The 24,538-nt window shown below is 36.2% G+C and overlaps 1 protein-coding gene across 1 annotated transcript; it reads left to right on the top strand.

The window, feature by feature from the left end:
• The first annotated feature begins 100 nt into the window (after positions 1–100).
• On the top strand, positions 101–23,924 carry LOC135610320 (NAD-dependent malic enzyme 59 kDa isoform, mitochondrial-like). Its single transcript, XM_065104699.1, has 19 exons — positions 101–343; positions 1,791–1,887; positions 4,163–4,281; positions 4,393–4,560; positions 7,470–7,598; positions 7,844–7,904; positions 13,282–13,385; positions 13,466–13,549; positions 13,666–13,772; positions 14,201–14,303; positions 15,185–15,298; positions 15,509–15,574; positions 22,010–22,082; positions 22,185–22,271; positions 22,358–22,412; positions 22,487–22,558; positions 23,224–23,286; positions 23,522–23,636; positions 23,787–23,924. The coding sequence occupies exons 1-19, from the start codon at positions 218–220 to the stop codon at positions 23,856–23,858; spliced, it is 1,815 nt and encodes a 604-aa protein (XP_064960771.1). The 5' UTR covers positions 101–217; the 3' UTR covers positions 23,859–23,924.
• Positions 23,925–24,538: the final 614 nt, after the last annotated feature.

The raw sequence follows: 24,538 nt of genomic DNA, 5'->3' as shown, positions 1-24,538 counted from the left end.
CCCCATAGGAAGCCAGGAAACGTTAGATTAATGTGATCCGCGGGTACGTGCAACGGGAGACATCGGCATGTCTCCCCATGGCCGCCGCTACTCATAAATCCCACGACGGGGAAGAAAAGTCCCACCACTCATTTTTAAGAGCTCTCGGCGAGAGAGCCCCGAGTAGAGAGGCAGAGGGCAAGGCAACGTCGCCGATCTCTACGATCGAAGCAGCGGAATGTGGAACCTCGCTCGAGCGGCATGGAATCTGCGGCAGGCGCGGCGGTTGTCGATGTCGATCCCAGGGCCTTGCATCGTCCACAAGCGCGGCACCGACATCCTCCACGACCCTTGGTTCAATAAGGTCCGGTGCTTGTTGGTGATTTCTTGATGCTTTCGAGGTGACCTCTCGCGGGATTCCAGTGGGTTCCTCGGACTTCGATCTGTTTCTTTCTTGATCTTACCCCTGGTCCAGTAAGGTCCTCTGCGGGTCTGTTTCCCCTTCTTTTGGTGGTTTAGTGATGATCCTTCTTGGTTTCTTGCGAGAGCTTGTTGGAATTCAGTGGGGCATTTTCGTTTGTTACTTTCTTGATCGTACGCGGGGTCGATGAGGTGCGATTTTTGTTTATTGCTTTCTTGGTGATCTTTCTCGGAATTGAACGGGACAGTGGGGGGCTTTGATTTGTTACTTTCGGGGTTTTTTTAAAGTATCATTGATTTGGGGTTCAAGAAGAATCATAGATTTGGGTCTCATGACAACGAGGGAGTGCTGAGACGTTTTGGGAATTTTCTTTTCTTTTGGTTTCTGTTTTATCCTTTTAGAAAGGTTTAAGTAAATTCCTTTTACATTCAACTCATTGGTGATCTACGTTGGAATCCAGTGGGTTCGTCGGACTTTGATCTGTTACTTTCTTGACTTTACCCCTCGTTCAGTAAGGTCCGTTCCGGGTCTGTTTCCCCTTCTTTTTGATGGTTTAGTGCTGATCTTTCTTGGTTTCTTGGTGCTTTCTTGGCGAGAGTTTGTTGGATTTTAGTGGTTCGTGGCACTTTGATTTGCCACTTTCTTGATCTTACCCCGAGTCGATGAGGTGCGATCCATCTCTGTTTTCTTGGTGCTTCCCCGGTGATCTTTCTTGGAATTGAACGGGACAGTGGAAACTTTGTTTGGTTACCTTCGGGATTTGTTTAAAGAATCATGGATTTGTTACTTTCTTGATTTGTTTATAGAATCGTAAATGTGGTCTTCACGACAATCAGGGAGTTCGGAGTGTACCACGTCAAGACAATTTAGGATTTTTTTTTCTGTTGGTTTCTATAATTGTCTTTTAGAAAGGTTTAGATGAATCTTTGTACATTCAAACGTTGGCATTTTCCCTGACTTCAATTTATGCAATTAACTTTAGGCAAGTATCAAACTTCAATTTATGCAATCAAGTTGTGACAAATCATTTATGACTTATTTCCAGTCCAGCTTTGTTTCCCCTTATTTTGGTAATTTCTTGTTTTTTTATGGGTGAACTTTATTGGAATTGAATTGGTTGGTAGGGATTTACATATGTTACTTTCTTGATTTGTTTAAAGAATCATAAATCGGGCTTCATGAGCAATGGAGTTCAGTGTGAGACAATTTGGAAAAACTTTTACTTCTGTTGTCCATAGTTGTCATTTAAAAAGTTTTGTATTTATCCTTTTTTTCATTCAACATATTGGCACTTTTGGTTAAGTTCCCTGACTTAAGACAATTATCAAACTTGAACTGATCTTTCAGTTTATGCATACGGTTGACTCGTTTAGAACTTATTTTGGATCAGGATACTGGTTTTCCTTTGACAGAAAGAGATCGGCTTGGGCTTCGTGGTCTCCTTCCTCCTCGTGTTATATCGTTTAAGCAACAATATGAGCGTTTTAGTGAGTCGGACAATTTCTTAGTTATATTTGCTATATTCAATTATGTAAAATTTTCATTCTTTGATTGTCGAACATGTTTCTTCATGCAATTTTTTTGTTGTAATTTGCATATGAATTAATTTGGTGGCATGAAGAACAATCCAAACCAACTAAATTACTTTGAAGAAAAGATGAATGCTCAGAGCGTAGTTTTGCCACTACAGTATGGAATTTGATGATAATTTAATTCCATCTATTCTTGTAGATTTGTGAATAGGTACTCTTCATATATGTGTGTAGTTTTGTGTTCTGGCAGACTTTTTATGGTCAGAGAGTAACTCACGATCTATTGTGACTGAATTTTTTTGGAATATGCCAGCAGCATTTAGATCAGTTGTCACACTTCTCAAGATCAGTATTATGTTCTTCTTTCCATGTGTAAACTTTCAGTGTAGTTGTAATTTTTTTTTTGCTTAGGTAGATTCATTTTCTTTATTTATTTGACTTACAGTAAGTTGATACTGCTATCAGTCATGTTTTTCTTACTATTAATTTAACTGCAATCTCAGTGTTCTTAAGCATAATGCAACTGACCCTCTTGATAAAAATCGAATTCAGATGAAAATTCAACTGAGTTAGTTTTACCTACTTGAATTTTTCATTAGATGTGACAGCTGTAACATAAGGTGTAGGAATGCTTTCTGTTTGTTTTACATTGAAGATGGTTATATCTGCTACATGCAATGCTGCACCTGGGCTCTCTTAGTTGCATCATTCTTTCTAATTCAGCACCAGTAAACATAATTAGGGGAATTTCTCCAACTAATTATATTGCATGCTTATATTAGTGCACATACACTTGGTAAAACATCTTACTTATATCTTAAAAACTCACTTGCCCTCTGGATTTTATGGGCTTTTGAACCCTAAAGAAAGCAACAGAGCATTAGTTACTCATACCAAGATTTCGGATCTTCCCTTTATCGTGAGTGAAATTGGATGCTGGATTCATTGTTAAATCTTGTTTGTGGTTTATTTTTGAGAACAATTTTTCTACGATTGCCAAGATGGGTATTACTGTCATTTGTTTGGTTTTATCTAGATTTAATCATCACTATCAACTTGATGCTTGTCACTGAAAACACATATCATCATGAAGATCTTTGATGGAAATTCTAGACATTCTCAATTACTTGTTACCAAATGTTTTTGAGATGAGAAGTGATTTCTTTGTTAAGCATTCTTGTTTTGATGTCTTATTTAGACATGTACCTACAGATACTTCAATCCTGAGGTAAGAAAATGAAGGCATTCTGTCTCTGTGGTGCTAAGAAACTAAACGCCATATGAGAAAAAAAAAAAAGAAGAAAGAAAACCAACTATGACAGAAGGAAACCACCAATAACACTGAAAAATACACAACTATTGGTCCTCTTGTAGTCTTGTGGCCTCGTTTTCTGGTTCCACTTTCCTCTCCTCCATCCAAACCAACTGGCTTCATGCATGAGGTGGTTTCCTTATTGAAACCCTAAAATTCAAAGGGTCTAAGCTATTAGCTTAAATGTTTAGATCATTCTCAGATTGGATTGGCATGGTTTATGATAAAAAATGTTTTTTTGAATGTTTAGAGGACCTGTTGGATAAGGCTGTTTGTTTGGTACCAAGATCAGTGGTTCGTGTTGCATCTTGTTAACCAAATGGATACAGAAGATCTACCCATATTGGGGAAGCTGATTGATATTACAACACCTCTCACCTATATAGTCTATGATGAGTCTATGTTTGTTTTAATTGTATCAAGGATAATCTACAATTTGTTGATCTTCATTAATTATGATACAGTGCTGACCGCTGAATATGTTAGATACAAATTTTAGCCTTAATAATGATTGCTCAACTTGTTGCACCTGGATTGTTTTTTCTGGTTTGGGTCACAAATGACATGCTTACATATAATAATCTTTGTAGTTAACGATGATATTGAAAGGATTAATTGCTCAGTAATTTGATATCGAGAAGTATACTAGTTCTTATAATTCCTATTAGGCCATTTTATACAAAACTCATCGAACTTAACCAAACAACAAAATCTATAATTTTATTCTATGTCAAACCATGAAGCTTGGTGGTGTAGATCCAATCAAGTAGCTGAATATATCTTATTTTACAGATAACATCATTATTTTGGTGGGTTAGATCCTTACTGAAGTATCCATGGTTTCCAATCTGCTTTTATATATTTGTTATGCTTTTACTATATTTTCTGGATTTTTATCTCTCCTCTTCTTTTTATCAGTGAATTCATATCGATCTCTAGAGCATAATACCAGAGGTGCATCTGATGTTGTTGTGTCTTTAGCCAAGTGGAGGATTTTGAACAGGCTGCATGACAGAAATGAGACACTGTACTACAGGGTGAGCTTGTTCATGTTAGTCATAGTTCAACATAAAATCTGCATGATTTTATGCTTAAAGGGATGTTGATCCAGTAAACTGACGAAGTTTTTTATAATTTGGTCTCTTCAGGTTCTCATTGATAACATCAAGGAATTTGCTCCAATTGTTTACACTCCAACTGTAGGTTTGGTGTGTCAAAATTATGGTGGCTTATATAGACGTCCACGTGGCATGTATTTCAGCGCAAAGGACAAAGGAGAGATGATGTCCATGATATATAATTGGCCATCTCACCAGGTGCCTGTGTTTATTCATTTCCTAAAAATACTTATATTTTCCCACATTTCTTGGTCAAGAAAAACTTGTTGACGTAGGCTTTGTAGCATGAGATGGTTGACAGACTGGCATGTGCCTCCATAAATACTTTTTGTTGCTTAACAATTATTTGAACAACAAAGTTAAAGAAAATTTAAACGGGAAAATTTTAATTTATACTCAACAATTATGAGAAGAGAGGCATTAAATAATTAGTCTACTAGTTCTAGTGATTAGGTGATATTGATATACAGCACAAAGATTAATATTTTCAGAAGAACTTGTTATGCTATTTTTTTGTAGGATGTATATTTTTAAGAAACTTGCAAAACCAAGCCATAAATTTGTTAGTTTATAATCCTTCATGAGCTTGTTGAAACTAAGTTTGAAATTGCTCAAATTATTTGTAATGATATTTAGCATATTAGTCATTGTAATAATAGCTTAACATGTTATTAACTGCGAGAATAGAGTAAATTGACCAGACATTTTATTGGAAGAAGGGACAAAACTGTTTACCATGTGATAAACTATATCAAAGTAGCTGCTTGTGCTAAAATCTTAATATGAGACTATAAAAGGGGTGATGTCGCACAATATTTTGGCTTCATCTACCATGGTCCTGTGAAAATTGTGGAATTTAGACAAACACCGCTTAAGTAAAACACAAGAATTTCTACCCTTAATTTTTATACTTAGCATTATCTAAATCCCACCATCCATAATACCAACTGCATTTTAGTTCCAAAGGTCATTTGGTATGGAAATTTTGTAGTGATTTGAGCCTGCCCCTCAAAATTGTCTCCTATATTGCATCCTCCAGACACTGCATCTCAAATTTTAGGAAACAAGTTCCAAGGAATTCTAAAATCCCACAATTTATAAATCTTGAACAACATATCCCATGCTTGAAATCCCCCAGTAAAATGCAATTTAATTATTACATGATACTTGGAACAATCCAATTTTGGAATTTGGATGGTTACTTTGAAAAGTTTCAAGAAATCCTAGGATTACAACCCCATACAAAATGAGACCTTCATGTTATACGTCTTTCTGAGCAGTTTGTTTGACATAGCTTTTAATCGTGTTCAATTAATTATAACAATTAAAGGTCTATTTGGTGTTTCTTTCTCCATTTATTTTGAAGCTGCCTTTTGTATCTTTGGAGTGAGTTCCTTTTGTTGCTGTTGTCGTTGGTGGTGTAACCATGTTTCTGTAGCATGATTTATGCAACCCTTTTTATATTGAATTGTAATGTTTCTGCAGCCTTTTCTGCTATGTTTGGCTATATATATGGTTGTAATATGCTGTAATTCCCACTAGCCACGATAAGAATTTTGTCATTTAAGTACAGATAAGAGGACAATTGGCCTATATAAGGCATGAAAATACTCTGAGGAAGAGCTAAAAGTAAAAGAGAAGACAAAAGAAAGTAATAAGAAACAAAGAGGGCAAAAATGTAGCAAAAATGAAAAGAAAAGTTTATGGGCCTGCTCTCTGTGTGGCTGTACTTCTGTTAAATTTGTTCTCCCATCAAATACTGCCTACAGTCTGTAGCGTGATCATGCAACCCTTTTTATATTGAATTGTAATGTTTCTGCAGCTTTTTCTTCTACGGTTGGCTATATATGCTGTTGTATTGTGCTGTAATTCCTGCTAGCCACAATAAGAATTTTATCATTTAAGTACATATAAGTGGAGAATTGGCCAATATTTGGCAGGAAAATATTCTGAGGAAGAGCAAAAAGTAAAAGAGAAGATAAAATAAAATAATGAGAAACAAAGAAGGCAAAGAGGTAGGAACAAGGAAAAGAGAAGTTTATGGTCCTGCTCTCTGTCTGGCTGTACAGCTGTTAAGTTTGTTCTCTATCACATACTGCCTACAGTCTGTAGGCACCAAATATACAGTGTAGTCTTAAATTATAACTTAAGTTCAATGGAGATTAATGTGGTACTACCACATCCAATTTCAACATGGTGCTAACAAATCTAATCTGTATTTACTGATAGTACCTGCTTCTCTTGTGCAACGATCTCATTTTAGTATTAGGGCGGCTGTGGAGCATGTACAATCACATGCAGTGTTTTCTTTCATATAATTTTAATTATTCTAATATGGATTAATTATGGCAGAACTAGTTAAATTTCAAAACCTTTTCAACAACACTTGGTCAAGAGTGAGACAGATAACTTTCTCATCAGGGATGCTTATCCAATTTACATTGCAGCTGTTGGTGCAGCATGTTGGTTTGCAGCCCAAGCCTTCTCGAAGGCAGGTTGGGTTTGGCTTGGCCCATCTGAGTGCAATCCTGCTTATAAAAGCATGATGATAGTGCAGGAACGGATCTGTAATGAAGTTTAATTATCTTTTACAATTTTTTGTTTTAGGAACATAAAAAAATAAAGAAAGATGACTATGACAAATTAATGTTTCTAATGGTCAAAAGGGTTTACTGGGCAATACAGCTAATTACTATTTTAGTTTTCTTGAGTGCCTACTTGTTCAATACCTTTGAAGTATCTTGATAGTTCAATGATTGAAACCCAGTTGGCATAGACAGCCATGTTGGATTGCACATTTAGAATCTTAAACTTTGAATTTCTTGTTTTTCTAATTTCAAAATTTCTTTTGTACTCTGTCTTTTTATCAAATCTTAATTAGTATCAAAATCGACGTCCATATTTGTTTAGGAAGCTTTTGACTGGCACCTGATTTTTGTAGTTGATGATGAAAAAATACTTTAATATCTTCTTATGCAAAAAGTATATATGTTTTTATATTCTTTTCGTTTTTTAATGTTTATAATTTTAAACTTTTTTAGCCAAGCTTGCAATAAAAACCAGACGTCTTATTTTTTTTTATCATGTGATTATCCTATTGGTCTTAGGTAGACATGATAGTGGTGACAGATGGGAGCCGTATTCTTGGTCTTGGTGATCTTGGAGTTCAAGGTATTGGAATCCCCATTGGAAAACTTGACATCTATGTTGCAGCTGCTGGAATCAATCCACAAAAGGTAAGTTTTTATTCGGCTCCTCACCATATGTGTATTGAGTTTCTGCTGCCTGGAGAAGTAGGTACCCCTGAAATTCTGTATGCACATTATGAGCATTATATGCTTGATATCTCCCTATACAGGGGCCAGCTACAGTTGATCAATTTCATCCCTTATATCTCCTTGATTTTGTCATCATTGGTGTTTAGCAATAGTGCTAATTCTATAGTCAAACTCATGATTAATCATATTTATCATCGTGGCAGATACTTCCAGTTATGTTGGATATGGGGACCAATAATCAGAAGCTTCTTGAAGATAATCTTTGTGCGTACATATGCAAGGATCTGTTCCTTTTTTCTAAATTACGTGTGAAACTTTGAAATGTACAAATGCAGTTTTCTTCTTTATGGTTCGAGTCAACTTCATATCTAAATATCGTATGCATGTTTTTGGTCATAGTGCACAGTAATACTTGATAGTTTTGCATGGACATTAGTCTAATTATTCATGTAATTTTGTGTAGAATACTATACGTTAATAATGCATTTAGGAGCTTCAAAATTTTAACCATTTCTTAGGCTCAAAGTAGATATAAACCAACAATTCACCACAATGGATATTGAACACAAGAGAATATAATTTTTCTCATTCATTGATCTTTTCTGTATACAAAGGAAGACATATAGGCTGATTACAACCTGTACAACTAAGAAAATTGATTCTATAAAATATTTCATTCTAATTCATTTCTTATAATATAGGCTGATTTGATACTGATTGAGAATCCCTTAATTTTGATAATAATTAATTATGATGCTGATTTGATACTAATTGATTTGATGCTGATTTGATACTAATTCATTTCCTTAATTATGGGATTATAAAATCCCTCAATTATGGGATTCATAATCCTTTAATCATGGGATTTTGATTTTCTACGCTCCCACTCAAGCTGCCTCGAAGATGTCAATCATTCCCAGCTTGTTAGTTAGATCCTCATAAGAAGATCTTTGAAGCCCTTTGGTAAGAATATCTGCTAGTTCCTTCTTTGTAGGAATGTAAGACATGCAGACAATTCCTTCTTCGATTTTCTCCTTTATGAAATGTTGATCTACTTCAACATACTTTGTTCTATCTTGGTGCACTGGATTATGAGCAATGTTGATAGTAGCCTTTTTGTCATAGTATATTCTCATAGGAGTTTTAGTGGGTATTCGTAATTTTTTTTGAAGCATTTTTAGCCATAAGAGTTCACTAATACCTTGTGCTACTGCTCTGAACTCTGCTTCAGCACTGCTTCTAGCAACAATTGTCTGCTTCTTGCTCCTCCAAGTCACCAAATATCCTCCAACAAATGCACAATATCCTGAAGTTGATCACCTATCACTTGTTGATCTTGCCCATTCAGCATCAGTGAAGGCCTCAGTTCTTATATGATTGTCCTTTTTGAATGATAATCCCTTGCCTGGAGTTCTTTTCAGATATATAAGGATCATATATACTGCCTTTAAATGTTTTTCATGTGGTGAATGCATAAATCGACTTACTACACTCACTGCAAATATCAAGTCTGGGCAAGTATGAGATAGGTAAATCATCTTACCTACCAATCTCTGATATTTGGTTGCATCAACCATGGCTCTTTGAGAAGGACATCCTAATTTATGATTGAGATCTATTGGAGTGTCCTATGGTTTACAACCAAGCATCTCTGTTTCTTTTAGAAGGTCTATGGTGTATTTCCTTTGTGAAACAAATATCTCATTCTTTGATCTTACTATTTCCATGCCTAAGAAATATCTTAGCTGTCTAAGATCTTTAATCTCAAACTCTTTGTTAGGATGTGTTTCAATTTCTCCAATTCTGAGACATCATTGCCTGTTAGGATAATATCGTCCACATAAATTATAAGAATAGCAATATCTCTCTTATATGAGTGTTTACAGAATATTGTATGGTCTGAATGACTTTGAGTATAACTATGACAACAAATTGACCTTGTGAACCTCTCAAACCGTGCAAGTGGTGATTGCTTGAGACCATAAAGAGATCTTCTAAGCTTGCATACCTTATTCGAGCCATACAAATTCTAAAAGTCGGGTGATAGATCCATGTATACTTCTTTCCCCAGTTCTCCTTTGAGAAAGGTCTTTTTCATATATAATTGATGTAAAAGCCATTCAAAATTAACTGTAAGATATAACAATACTCGAATAGTATTTAGTTTTGCAAATGGAGCAAATGTTTGTTGATAGTCAACACCATATGTTTGAGTAAATTGATTTGATGCTGATTTGATACTAATTCATTTCCTTAATTATGGGATTATAAAATTCCTTGATTAAGAGATTTAGAATCCTTTAATCATGAGATTTTCTACAGATATACTATTCATTGGGTGTCTAACTTATGATGAAGTGAAAACTTAATTTGAAACTGATTTTGAAGATGATTTGACTAGAGTGAAACACATAATAATGGATGATAGGTTGATTCAGCTATGTTCCAAGATGCACTAAGGATTTTAGTGCATGACACCTGTGGTTTGGTTGGCAACTCATACGGTACATGCTGCTAATATGGCACCTCTGAGGGTGATAAAAAAGTAAAGAAAAAACCACTGCAAAGAAAACTGGTGAAAAACAGACAATTACTTGCTGCATTGACCTCTGCATCGGCCTCTCTATGCTCTCCAAGCATGTTGACGAGGACAATGAATCAAAAACCAGTTAAACCAGTATATATCAACCAACATTTATCGGTTCGACCAGCAAACAGGATGCAGACCAGGTGATTTCACAATATCTGTTCAAAACAGAGGTTACTGGGTGGTAACCTTAAGGAACTGGGCATTAATGATTAAAACTAAAGATACCAGGTGGTAAGCCACCACCTAGTATCATTGTTTTTTGTTTTGAACTTTCAGACGTCATTTTACAGTCATCCCTTGTTTCCTTTCCTCCCATGCTTATCTCTCTCTCCTCTCTCTCTTTCCCTTTCTTTCTGCTGATATCCCCTCCACTTCTTTCTCTTCCCCTCTTCTCTCCTTTCTGTTTAGTTTGTGATGATCAGTATGCTGGTGTACCATGTGCCATTACACCGGTACATACCAGATCCATGTGGGTCTAGTTAACAACTAGTACGGATCTTAGACCATGACTTAAACGTTGGCGAGGATCAAGATGTTGTGTCTATGGGTTTGAATGAATCCAAAAACTGTATTGGATTGCTCCTAATGGCAAGTCAAATGGCCAATTTGACCTTATTAAAAGGCTCAGCTGACCATGTACTGGGACCCACATTTTTGGAATGTCCATGGTAGCTTGTTGAGGTTTCTTGGCAAAATATGCTGAAAACCATTGAGAAAAAAAAGTTAAGATTCCAAATAATATAAATTATATATGGTACTATGGTTGGTTGCTGTATGAAATTGAAATGATATTGTTCACCTCTATTCTTTTTCACATGTATTCTTTTTCTTCTTTCGTGAGGATGCAACTTTTGTTTTCCTTAAAATGGGTGCTGCAAAAGACTTGACTATCATTGTTTCCATACATTTCCACATACATCTTATGGTACAAATATGAAATTCCTTGACTTTATCCAGATCATTTGTTATATTTATGGAGGGGAAGATTCCTTCTAGAGAATTGCTATGGATGAATATGTAGGCACTACCTCAACAAATATTCAAACTTATATCCTCCTTAGGTTAAACCATCATTAGTTTTTCCAGGTTAAGTTGAATTGGCTTGATAATTAAATTCGCCAAGTAGCACTTATTATGCATATATAATCTGCAACTTACACCAATTTATGATTTCAATTCAGTGAAAATTTCACAGATAGAAAAGATGCTAAAATGCCAAAATGAATGCTAGATTGAATAGATATTGGAAAAGAGAATCATGACATGAGTAGCCAAAAGAACATTCTTGGAGTAAGAAATTATCTCCAAGTTATGAAAGGATAGCAAACAATTGTTTGTATGTCTCCAACTAGGCATTTTCTTTTCTTTACATCTGCAGATGCTTCTTTGTTTTCTCATCCAATTTCTGACATTAGAAATTGCTCTATCTTTGTAGTGTAGCATGTTAAAAAGTTTTATATATTTTCAAATGCAAATTCATGATATGAAATGAAAGTTACGTGCCTATTCTAGTGGAAAGGTAGCAAATATTGTTTTGTAGAGCCTTACTAAAGAGCATTATTTCCCTTTTTCATTTTAAATACCAACATGGAACTTGGAATTCTTTGAGCCAAAATTTCTGCTCTGGTTCTTTTATGCTATTAATTTTTATAAGGAAAATATGTACCAGCTTTCATGAATTCTTCTTATGATCTCCATCTATGCCACATTACATGCTTTGATTCAGATCCAGTTTCTGCAGACACTTGATTGTTGCCTCACTTGATTGTTCGATCTGTTTTATGTGCCAGAAGCAGACCAAAGAATACTTGTCATTTTCTTGGTAAAATGCTTTTGTTGCATGGCAAGAATGCATGACATGGAACCTTAATTTGTCAGCTAATTTACCCATTTACTTGCAAGCTAGGCATTAATGCTCACCCTCATCTGGATTTTAGGAATGCTTTATTTGTAAATGATTTTTGTATCTCAAGTATATTCTCTCATCTTCCTAGAATATTTTTCAAATAAAATATACAACCATGCAATGTGGGAATCATGGAATCTTGTGTTGGCAAACTTGCACCATGAAAGTACCAGTTAATACACGTTTATCAGTCCTTATTTGTCGACATTGCAGTGACATTCTTTTTGTCTCTTTGGTTCACTAGTACAATACAAGTCTCACTCCACCACTTGGAAGTGTATTTGTTATTGATTTTCTTTCCTTGTTTTTCTTCTTATTGTTCCATTTCCATTTCATATCCTTGACATGTTTGTGTCAGCTGGACACATGATAATAGCACTTACCATTTCAGACCATAAACCGACATGGCGATGTGCCATGGGAATAAATAATTGGTCACAACTATAATAGAACCTGATTGGTGCTTTGGTAATTATTTTTATTGGTTTGATCTTCTAGATTATGTTTCCTAGAGCACTATTTGATCTGGTACATGGAAGTAGAACAAGAACACGGAATGTTACAAATTTTGGAATGTGATACAGTAAGGTTAGGATTTTTTGGATTGTTTGATCAGAATAAAAAATGTTTATCTGGAATGTGGATCTCATTTTATTTATTATATATATATATATATATATATATATATATATATTGATATTTATGCATATTCACAGTCTAAATCTTTTGTAGGGTACCATAGTTTAATGAAATATAATCAACTAAAGTTTGTAGTGTACACACTAATGTTAGTAGGCGAAAGTTTGCTAGAGAAGGTAATGACATGTATATCTTTTTTTTTCTCATTTCCTTTTTCTGTTAGGCTTGTTGGATCATTTGTTTTCATGTTTTGGATCACAAATGTTCTATGATCAGCAGAACTATCTTGATCATAAATTGTTACCTTAGCATTTTCATGTCTCATTTGTCAAGCAAGAAAGTGACTTTCGTGGTTATAATGCCTCGAACTGCCTGGCATAGAGTGGTTTAAATTCATTTTGTTGGAAAAAATTCTCTTGTTTAGTTTTGCACCATGGGTTAGATGAAAGTTACTTGGTATCGACTTTCCTGCAGTCTGACAAATTTTGACTGTACTATCTCTTTAGATTTGGGACTGCGACAGCCTAGGCTGGAGGGAGATGAGTACTTGTCTATTGTTGATGAATTTATGGAAGCTGCATTTGCACGTTGGCCAAAGGCAGTCATACAGGTGTGAATGATATAGAAGATATACTCCTAAGCAAACCTATAGTGATGGTTTTGTTGCATGATGAGTTCTCAACATTTCAGTTTGAGGACTTCCAAATGAAGTGGGCATTTGAAACTCTCCAGCGGTATCGTCAAAGATTTTGCATGTTTAATGATGATATACAGGTTATATTTAACTTGCTGTTTTTTTGTCTGACATTTCTAAAGTTGCAGCAAAGGTTGATCATGTTAGAAGAGGTGTACTGACAATTTTCTTTATGCCAAATGCGTACATTAATCAGGGAACCGCTGGTGTTGCTCTAGCTGGACTACTTGGTGCTGTTAGATCACAGGGACGACCTCTGAAGGACTTTGTGAAGCAAAAGATTGTTGTGGTAGGAGCTGGAAGGTATGTAAGAAATCTGATGATTGCATTTGCTCTTAAATAGATGTTAATAGTTACCACAAGTGACGTGTTCCTGATAAAGATTTTATTTCAGACGAATGTCTTATGCATGTTAGGATGAACAAGTATAACCAGTTGGATAGAAATAATGACTGTTGAAGACCTTCCTGGTGTATCAGAGCATTGAGTTGACCATTGTGCAATGAGATCAATATGTTGTTTAGTAAAAGAGAAAAAAATCCTGATTTTTCATGTTTGAATTCAGTTAGCACTTTGCTTACTCTGATCCAATCCATACCATATCCAGTTTGATGCCATCTTACCTGTACTTTTCATGCTATGCCTGATGCTTGCTTGGGCATGGCATCAAGATATTATGTTTCTATAGCATATTCTTTCATCATCTGACGTTAACCGTCTTTCATCTGCAGTGCAGGAATAGGTGTGCTCAACATGGCTAAAAAGGCTATTTCTAGAATGTGTGGAAGCAGTGGAAATGTGGAAGCAAACCAGTTCTGGCTGCTTGACAAAAATGTCTGTTTCTGTTATAGTTTCTTAACTGCATGCTGATTGTATTGTTAATTCTGTAAATGCATTTCCAATTTTTTGTTGTTGATGAGTTTACCCTCTAATCCAGTTGACATTGTCTTAGAAAATTGATTAGCTTTTGTTTTAGTTTATCTTGACAGGGTAAACATTTCACATGAAAAAAAGGATTAGATTATTAGCCAGCTACATGAGGTTTAAACTCAAAGTAGAAACAGACACCTTGTAGCAGAGCTTCTGATGCAAATGAATCACTGCTTGCATGTACAAAATTTTTGGCCTACTTAAAAGTTAAAACTACTCTTATTAAGTTGAATCAAATTGTTGAATGGTGAGATCACTTATATTTCTTTACATGTTAGTTTTTGAAAGCCATTATCCAGGGCTTGAATATATCCACAAAGCAAGCCTTTGAACTTTTTCATTCTTATTTGTCTCACCATTTCTCACTTTCAATCGCCTTCTGAAGATCCTTCTGGCTTGGCAACTTGCAGCGTCAAACCTTTTAGGATAAACTTAAATTTAGAGAAAAATTCTATCCAGTCGATGTATTCAACTACGATGTATAGGATAACATTTATATCCTGAAAAATTCTGACTTATGACAGTGATTTATTATCTTCCAAAGATTATTTTATAAATCCTACTCTGAATATCATGTGAATATACTGCTAGAAATGAATTTATCTTAATTTATTTATATTTTATGTGAAATCAGTTTGTAGGTTGCATTTTTATCAAATTAAAGTTCTAAGATTTAGTGGCCTAAAGCTTGGCTCTTTATATTACGGCCATTATCCATTTATGATTTGATAAGGAATTATCTTCAGAAGGTATATATTGAATTTCAATTTAAACCCTCTCTATAGGGTCTCATTACAAAGTACAGGAAGGACATTGATCCTGCTGCTGCTCCTTTTGCTCGAGGCTATGGTCCAGAAGAAGCTGAGGGACTCACAGAAGGTGCTAGTCTACTGGATGTAGTAAGTTATTGATGAGTCTCATCTTGTACTCTGTCCTACGCTTGGCTGCATGGCTTACATAATATTGTGGAAGATGATAATATTCAGCTAGACTTGTTTCTAATATGCAAGCATTTTAATTTTGCTAACTTAATTAATATAAACAGCTTGTAATATACTAATTTTGATTATTATTGGATACTGTCTAATGTTAACGGATCATTATTGTAGGTCAAAAAAGTGAAGCCCCATGTGCTTTTAGGTTTGTCAGGAGTAGGTGGTATCTTCAATGAGGAGGTATGTTGAATGTATTTTAATAAAAAATGCTGATGATGAAATTGTACTATAGCATTTTTTCTTTGATATGCATGATGCTGATGAAAATCTGGTCTGTTTGGTCTTGCAATGACTTGCTATATCACCCGATCATAATTATTCTCAGGGATCTGGTCATCATCATTGTATCAGCACTGAGTCATGATCATGTTGAGACATTTTGTCTATTGTCCGGGGATTACATCTATCCATGTCTAACATAACATGAAACTTTTTGATAAAAATATACAAAAGAGCAGGAGATAGAAGCTTAAACATGTAGGAGTTATTTGTTGGCACCATTTACTTGTTGGAGTTTCACTTGGTTTCTGAATAGAGCAGACTTGAGCATGGTTTGATTGACATAAATAAAGTTGATAGTGAATTACCCATGGCATGTTTTTGTACTCCTATCATGATGGTTTACACCTTTACTTATCTAAAACATATAGGTGAAACCAAGGATTAAATACTGATCATAGTGATGTGTACTGCCTGCTAGGTAATAAACTGATCACCATATTTGTCACAAGTATCACTTATATTTGTTTGTCTTAATTTTGCTCCTGTTTGATCTTATTGCTTCTATGATCCTTGATATATATATATATATATATATATATATATATATATATATATATATATATATATATATATATATATATATATATAAAAGTTCATCTGTCCCTTTTTATTCTTCTTAATAATTTGGACTTCATTTCCTTTTTTATATATACTCTTCCTACTGGCATTGACACATTCCGAATAAACTTCTTTAATATGTTGAACATCATCCTTTGGTAAAATCCCATAAGATTTGTTCTTTTGTCTTTTTTTCAATCATACAAGTCAGCAATTCTTCTTTTACATTAGGTGGACACTTCTTGCATACTAATGCATTCTTGAAGTTCCTTACTTGATATTGCTTTGCACAAAATGTCACCTCTATGGTCTTCTCACACAAGATGCAATTGTATTAGGATCTTTAGGATCCTTTAGATAATCGTATTTCCAAGCAGGATCCTTTCTTGAATTTTTTGATGAATCTTCTGAATTGCTTTGTACACTTGCCATTAATCCTGAAATCCCAATAATAGTTCTAAATAACTAGAGATTAATAGTGCTAAATAGGGACTAATAACAATTCTAAATAGTGATTAATAATGCTAAATAAAGATTAATAATTTTAAATTATAATTAGTTCTAAATAGCAAGGTCTGCCGTATCGAAGTGTACTGCCCATACCGGTCCGACAGGTTACCGGTACGCGGACCACCCGGTACCGCTACAGTGCTACAGTACTATACTGTAGCACTGCTACAGTATGAAAAAAATAAAAAATTATTCGGTACGCCCTGATGTACCGCCTAGTACACCGGTACCGTACCGAGCCCGGGTCGAAACGCCGGTACGGTACGGTACATCGAACCTTGCTAAATAGGTTAATGGTGTTAAGGATTAATATTAGTTTTAGTTTATTATATGGTAACAGTAGTTGACACTTGACAATAGTTTTAGTTCTAAATAGGTCCGACCACATTCTGCACTCTCATGAACCAACTATTCAAGGAGTATCTGGACAAGTTTATGGTCATCTACTTGGACGATATCGTCGTTTACAACCAAACGCTCGAAGAGCATGTCGAGCACTTTCAAACAATTTTCAAGGTTCTCAGGGAGAACACTTTGTTCGTGAAAAGGGAGAAGTGCTACTTTGCTCAGACATATATTTTATTTTTAGGGCATCGTATCGGTGAAGGTTCTATTCGGATGGACAAATCGAAGGTACAGGGTGTGGCGGAGTGGCGAACACCAAAGAAGGTACCGAAGTTGAGATTCTTCCTTGGTTATCGACGCTTCATAGCTAGGTACTCGAAGCGTGTAGCTCCATTGACGGAGTTGCTGAAGGAGTAGCCTTGGCGATGGTCAAACAAATGTAAAACGACATTCCAAGACCTAAAGGCTGCTGAGTTGGAAGAACCGGTACTTAAATTGCTGAACTATGAGAAGCCTTTTGATGTCTATGCAAATGCTTCGAACGTTATTGGGGGAGTGCTTATGTAGAAAGGTCACTCGGTGGCCTACGAGAGTCGCAAGCTTAACGAGACTGAGCGGTAGTATTCGGTGCACGAGAAAGAGATGACAGCGGTGGTCCACTGTCTATGAGTTTAGCGGCACTACCTTCTTGGAATGTGTTTTGTGCTAAGGACGGACAACATCGCGTTGAGCAATTTCCAAACTTAAAAGAAACTCTCTCCAAAGTAAACATAATGGTAGGACTTCCTAGCTGAATTTGATATGTCGATGAAATAAAAGCTCGAAAGAGCAAATGTTATGGTTGATGCATTGAGCAGGAAAGTGGAGCTAGCGAATGCCATGCAATTGGAAGGCGGAGGCCAAGCAAGTCAGCTACACTCCAACTTTCTTTCCAGGATCAAGGATGGATTGTATGGTGATCCCCAGACAGTAATCCTGATGCAACTGATCAAATAGGGCAAGGCATAATGATTTTGGGTCTAAGAGGGACTCGTCTACACCAAAGGGAATAGGGTTTTTATTCGTCGAGCGGACAATTTAAGGTGTGAACTTTTGAAAGTGTCACGATTCCCTTTGGGCAAGACATCCGGGTATTCACGAAATGTTGGCACTTGTAGAGAGGGCCTTCGATTGGCCGAAGATGGAGACCGATGTGGAGGAATATGTTCGAACGTGCCTTACTTGCCAGCAAGATAAGGTAGAGCAACAGAAGTTGGTGGGACTTATGGAGTTGCCCATACCAGAAAAGTTGTGGGAGAGCATTTCTTTGAACTTCATATCAAGCTTGCCGGTAGTAGGGAGATTCGGATTGATACTCATGGTGGTTGATTGGTTTTAAAAATATGCAACATTCATTGTTGCACCCCTATACTGCATAATATCATCCGCAATCGAGACACGGTTCTTAAGACGATTCTAGACCAAGCTATTCAAATTGCTGGGATTTAAGTTATACTTCTCCACAATCCTCCACTCCAATCTTCCACTACGTGAGTGCCAACCAATGGGATTGGTGAAGTTGTTGGACATAGTCTAATTATTCTACAACTTACAATAGAGCTCTGCATCCAACAAGAGCCCCTTTGAGATCATTACGGGATAGCAGTCGTTGACTCATCACACCTTAGTGATCGGTTATATTGGGAGTAGTCTGTCAACATATCACTTTGTTAAGGAATGGTATCGAAATGCAGATAGTGCTTGGGCTTAGTTGGAGAAGGCGACTAAAAAGATGAAGAAGTGGGCAGATTTGGGAAGGCGACCACAGGAGTTTAAAGTTGGTGACTTGGTGTTAGTAAAGCTCCAACCAGTATCACTCCAGTTCTTTAGAAATAAAGTGCACAAGGAATTGGTGCGGAAGTATGAAGGACCCTTCCCAATTATTAACAGGGTAGGTAATGTTTTCTACAAGTTGCAACTGTTGGCGTGATTCAAAATTCACAATGTCTTCCACACAAGCAACTTGAAAACCTACTACTCAGATACGTAAGATGCTTCCTGAGGTGTTCCAACTCAGCTACCTCCACCAGAGCCTCCTACAATAAGCGAGTTGAAACTATTTTAGCGGATCGCAAGACAAAGCTACACAACGGAGCAAAGCAGATCGAGTACTTAGTGAAGTGGCGAAAGCTTCCCCGAACAGAAGCTAGTTGGGAGCCTAAAGACGCCCTACAACACAAAGAAGCAATCAACAAAGCCCTACTATTACTTTTTACTATGCTTAGTTGGTTCGATCGAACCAACTAAGTTACTGTTCAATCGAATTAAAGTTGACCATTTGATTTGATTACTCGCCTTCAATTGGGCACTCACTTGAGGCACCCATCGCTTGGGTTTAGACGAGCGCCCAAGCAATGCTTCACTAAAGCGTGTCGCTCGGCAATTGTGTGAGGCTCTCGAGCCTCGCCTTGTTCGAGCTCTTAGGTGAGCGCTCGGGCGCCTTTTCAAATCACTGGAAAGAATAAATTCATTTTTGTACTCTATTAAGTACCATCTCTCTTATTTACTAGAAACTCTATACAATGCATAAATACTAAGTACCTTTTCTCGTATTTATTAGAAACTATATGCAATGCATCAAAAAATGTTCTACAAGCTCGCAACGTAATTTCATTGTATTTTATTATTAAAAATTAATGATTCAGATCTATCATCTAGGAATATTGACCATGTTGCATTTTAAGAGTATTTTTCTGGTCAAAATTTGTTCTGCTTCTAATATATTTTTATCCATGGAGCAATTTTAGGTGAACAGAATCAGAACCTAAAGACTCGTAGGTATCTTGTCTTCCAAAATATAGTTTCTATTGATTACAATCTTGTACGAATTGATCCTGAGATAATAGTGCGTAGAAATGGGGCCTAAAATAGTATGACTTTCTCAAGAAGAGGTATTTTAAAAGTCATACTAGGTACAGACATCATAGTGGACCTACCAAACCAAAATGTTATAGTAGCTCGTGGAATGATCATTATCTTTCTTTTCTTTTCATTTTTTTTATTGCATAGGATAAGTAGCGAAGGTGGGATTCGAGCTCAGTGTCGTGCGATAAACTGATGAAGCCTTTACCACATTAGGCATGCAAGGTTTTACTCTATTGGATTATGGGGCTAATTTGTGTCTCCTTCAAAACCTCGCATTTCTGTATTTGTCTAGACTCTTTTTAAGTTACTGGAGTTCTGCAGTATCTTTTGCTAATGGGATAAGCTTACATGTGGTGCTTAGAAAGGTGTAGATTTTCCCAAGGATTTTAATTTCGAATGATACCACCCGCTACCAGACGGTATCAACCTGGCTGCGGCGAGGGAAGAAGAAGCGTCGAGGAAAAAGAGGGAGAAGACGCTCGAAGAAGAGGGAGAATCGGGAGAACCTTAACACTTTTCGATCCGGCGTCGCCCTCCCTCGATAATCCTGATCCAGAAGGTAACGGGGAGGCAGTGGCTCGGCTTCTTCTTTGTTGCGTTCTTCGTTGAAGGCCGGAGATGCCTATGGCCTTCACCGCGTTCTTTGCCGACGGTTGGAGGCGTCTGTGACCTTTAACACCTTCGTCGAACGTCGCAGATGAGGAGAAGATCGGTCTTCTCCTCGTCTGACGCGACGAGGAGAATAAAAGGAGGCGACGTCATCGAAGTAGCGTATGCCTCCTTTTTTTTAATATATATATATATATATATATATACACACACACACACACATATATATATGTATATATATATATATATATATGTATATATATATATGTATATATATGTATATGTATATATATATATATATATATATATATATATATATATATATATATATATATATATATATATATATATAGAGTCGTACACCCTAGCATACCGCTCGGTACGCTTGTACTGTATCGAGCAAAGCTCGAAACACTCGTACGATACGAAATTACGAACCTTGGATTTTCCTGAACAAATGTGCCTTTGAGGTCGTGTGGCAAGTTCCTCTTTTGCACTTATTTGTTTTTACTATTGATTTGCATCAGGTGTGGTTTGATGTCATTTTTCATGGGTATTCATAAAATTATGCTGAATTATTGATTGACATCTCATAATGGAATTCTCTGTTGCCAAACCAAGTATGAGATATTGGAACTAGTACTAGAATTCAGGATAGGGATGACCACATTAAATCATTTGATTAGCTTTTCAGAAAACAAAGTAAAATAATATGAAAAAAATAAAAAACAGAGGAAAAGTTAAGGGGGATGCTTTTGCATATGCTTTTGTCCAAAATGATATAGCAGAAAAGTAAGGTCAATACATGACACTAGAAATTGTGGGGTAAGTTTTCCCAACTTAGCACTGGAAGCTAAACATATTGTCACGAACGGTCGTCGCGCACCCGCAACAACTCTGTTCAACGAGCCGTTCGTCGCTCTCATCTACATGTACAACTACTTGACAGCCTGTTTTGCCTTGGTTTTGATTCTTTTTGCTTGTAAAAATGTAAGTTCGAATAAGCAATATCGCAAGGGCGAAGCGCGACTTAGGCAACGCAAGCTAAGTTCGCGTCTTTGCCGCAAGGGTGCCTCGCGACTTAGGAAATGCAAGCTAAGTTCGCGTCTTGGCTGCAATGGTGCATCACGCCTTAGACAATTCCAGCTAAGGCCGTGACAATATGGTGAATCATGTACAAAAAACTGTGGGGTAAGTTTTGCCAACTATATGACATGATTAGCTTGACAGTCCTTAAGTTATTCTCATTCTTAATTGATGTCCTACTCTGGTGATCTCAATAGACTGTTTGTATGATTTTCATGATTATCACCAATCCTGATTGTTATCAAGCTTTAGTTTGTGAATGAAACTGTGTAATTTATCGAGTATTTGATGATATTCAACTGATACATACTTTTCTTTTAGGTGCTTAGGGCTATGCAAGATTCTGATGCCTCTCGCCCTGCAATATTTGCTATGTCAAATCCCACAATGAATGGTTATGTTTCTTAAGCCTGACACAGTATTTAAAAATTACTTTGGCAAAAAATTATTCTCTGGCTAAAGAGCATATCTTCTGTTTTGTCTTTATGATGAGCAGCTGAATGCACTCCCAAGGATGCATTCAAGTATTCCGGAGATAATATAATATTTGCTAGTGGAAGCCCTTTTGATAATGTAGATTTAGGTTAGCACTCTCTTTTTTTGTGTAATTCTATATTTTTTTAGGATGCATATGATTCTTTGTTTCTTACGTTGTTTTTTAAATTTCAGGAAATGGTAAAATAGGCTATGTCAACCAAGCAAATAATATGTATCTGTTTCCTGGGTATGTTTCTCTGATGAAAGTCTTGGTTTACATCAAGATTAGAGAAGTATAACTAATGAGAGAGAAATTTTCAGGATTGGTTTAGGCGCTCTTCTTTCAGGTGCTCATATTATTTCAGATGGGATGCTTCAAGCTGCATCTGAATGGTAAGTCATGACTGGACAGGAACTCATAATAAAAACAAACTGCTTATTCCATGCTGCATCTGAAGAACATGTTAAATTGGGTAGGTCATGTGATAAGGCATCTCATTCAATTTTTTGAGGTGGACTTTGTTTAACTAGAAAATAGTGAAATACTCTGGAAGATGGGAGCCTTGCTGGTTCACTCTTTGGATTTGATATAACTAGAAAATAGTCAAATACTTTGACTTGAGTAGTAAGCATATTGGTTAATAGACAAATTCTATGGTTTGTAAACTTTTACGGATGGTACTGTGGTAGTTCAGCGATGCTCTTTTAACTCTAATTACCAAGAAAAGTTTGCTTATAATTGATATTTGGTGATTGAGATGTATGTGCATTATTATTTGAATGGATGTTCAACATTCATCGCCTTCAGCATGAAAACTTATTCTCCATGTTCTGGAAAAGTCTGCACACTTTTGAACTTCCTCACAACTTTTTGTCATGGGTGCTCGCTTACTGGATTCTCCTTTTGTTGATTATGTTAATTACTCTAGTTTGTACACAGGGCTGAGTTATACAGGCCTGATGTAAAATTTCTATCATCACATGTCATTCAGTTTTTAGATTTGATTCAATCTTAGTTTTTCTAACTAAAATATCTGACTTATTGTTGCTTAAAACAGCCTTGCGTCATATATCACAGATGAAGATATCCAACAAGGAGTCATCTTCCCTTCTATCTCTAGGTAAAGTGTGCATATCAAAAGAGTCAAAAAATTACAGTTACATTCATGGCGTGCAAAGTATCAACTGACGTTCAAGGAGCACGCATGATAATGCTTGTACAAAAACAAAAACATTCTGATACTTTCTCTACTTAATCCAACTCAACATTTAACATTTAGTTTTGCCCTTTTACTAGCCAGTTTTTTCCGCTACAAATATCCTGCAATGACATTTACCTATAATATCCTGATCCAGTATAAGGCATATTACGACACAAGTTGGGGCAGCTGTGGTATGCACAGCTGTTGCTGAAGGCCTTGCCGAAGGGCATGGTAAAGTGGATCTCAAGGAGCTCTCGCACATGTCAAAGGTACCGTCGAAGATGCTTCTTTTCTAAGAATTATTGAATAGATGTTCTGTTTTTTTTTGGTCAAGTATTTGGTTTCAAGAGTGGTAAATGGATAGTTGGGACTTGCAATTGAGATGGTTTTAAAAGTGCCTTTGCTGTGTATTATCCCAGGAAGAGACAGTGGAGTATGTAGCTCGCAATATGTGGTACCCCGTTTACAGCCCTCTTGTTCAAGAGAAATGAAGTTGCCATTGTCAGCGGATGCAGCCATTTTGTGGGGCTGTTCGTTTTCTCGGCCCTCCCCCCCCCCCCCCCCCCCCCCCCCCCCCCCCCCCCGCTTTTTCCAAATAAAGAAATATCATATGTAAGAAGTTTTGAAACTTACATATTCAGCACGCAGTAATTTTTTCATGTCGATGCTAAAAGCCTTACTAATCTAATAAGATGCAAACATGTGACGAACATCTGTTACAATCATGAGCTTGCTTCCGTCGACCAACTCATTGCAATTTGCTTAAATCACGTAAATGAGTTGATTCTGTCGTAAATGTTATCCACGAACCTGTGCATGAAGATGCCAAACATGTGCCGAAACGTAACCCAATTGACAAATCTCGGTGCGATATAAAAGGTAAGGCTAAAGAAAATCTTTATCTCAATATCGGCCTTTTATGCGATGTGTGTTTGTTTATGTCACCAATATATATATGAGCGGTATACAATTACAAAAATAAATATGGACGAATTTTTTTTTAATTTACAAAATCATAAATCATTATTTTTTAATTTACAAAAAAGTTGATATTCTTTTTGATATTTTTCAATATATGAACAGTGTGTCATTTTTTTTTCTCCTTATTTTTTCTATTTTCATTGAATTAAGATAGATCCATGGAATTTTTTTTTATATTTGACCTTTAAAT

The sequence above is a fragment of the Musa acuminata genome, chromosome BXJ2-4 (assembly GCF_036884655.1).
Source record: "Musa acuminata AAA Group cultivar baxijiao chromosome BXJ2-4, Cavendish_Baxijiao_AAA, whole genome shotgun sequence".
Taxonomy (NCBI): Eukaryota; Viridiplantae; Streptophyta; class Magnoliopsida; order Zingiberales; family Musaceae; genus Musa; species Musa acuminata.
This window is presented reverse-complemented; position numbering and strand designations above follow the sequence as displayed.

Coding starts and splice junctions, on each gene's coding strand:
- LOC135610320 (XM_065104699.1), top strand. CDS start 218: ATGTGGAACCTCGCTCGAGCGGCATGGAATCTGCGGCAGGCGCGGCGG. Junction 344..1,790: donor ACGACCCTTGGTTCAATAAG/GTCCGGTGCTTG, acceptor ATTTTGGATCAG/GATACTGGTTTTCCTTTGAC. Junction 22,559..23,223: donor CTTCAAGCTGCATCTGAATG/GTAAGTCATGAC, acceptor TGCTTAAAACAG/CCTTGCGTCATATATCACAG.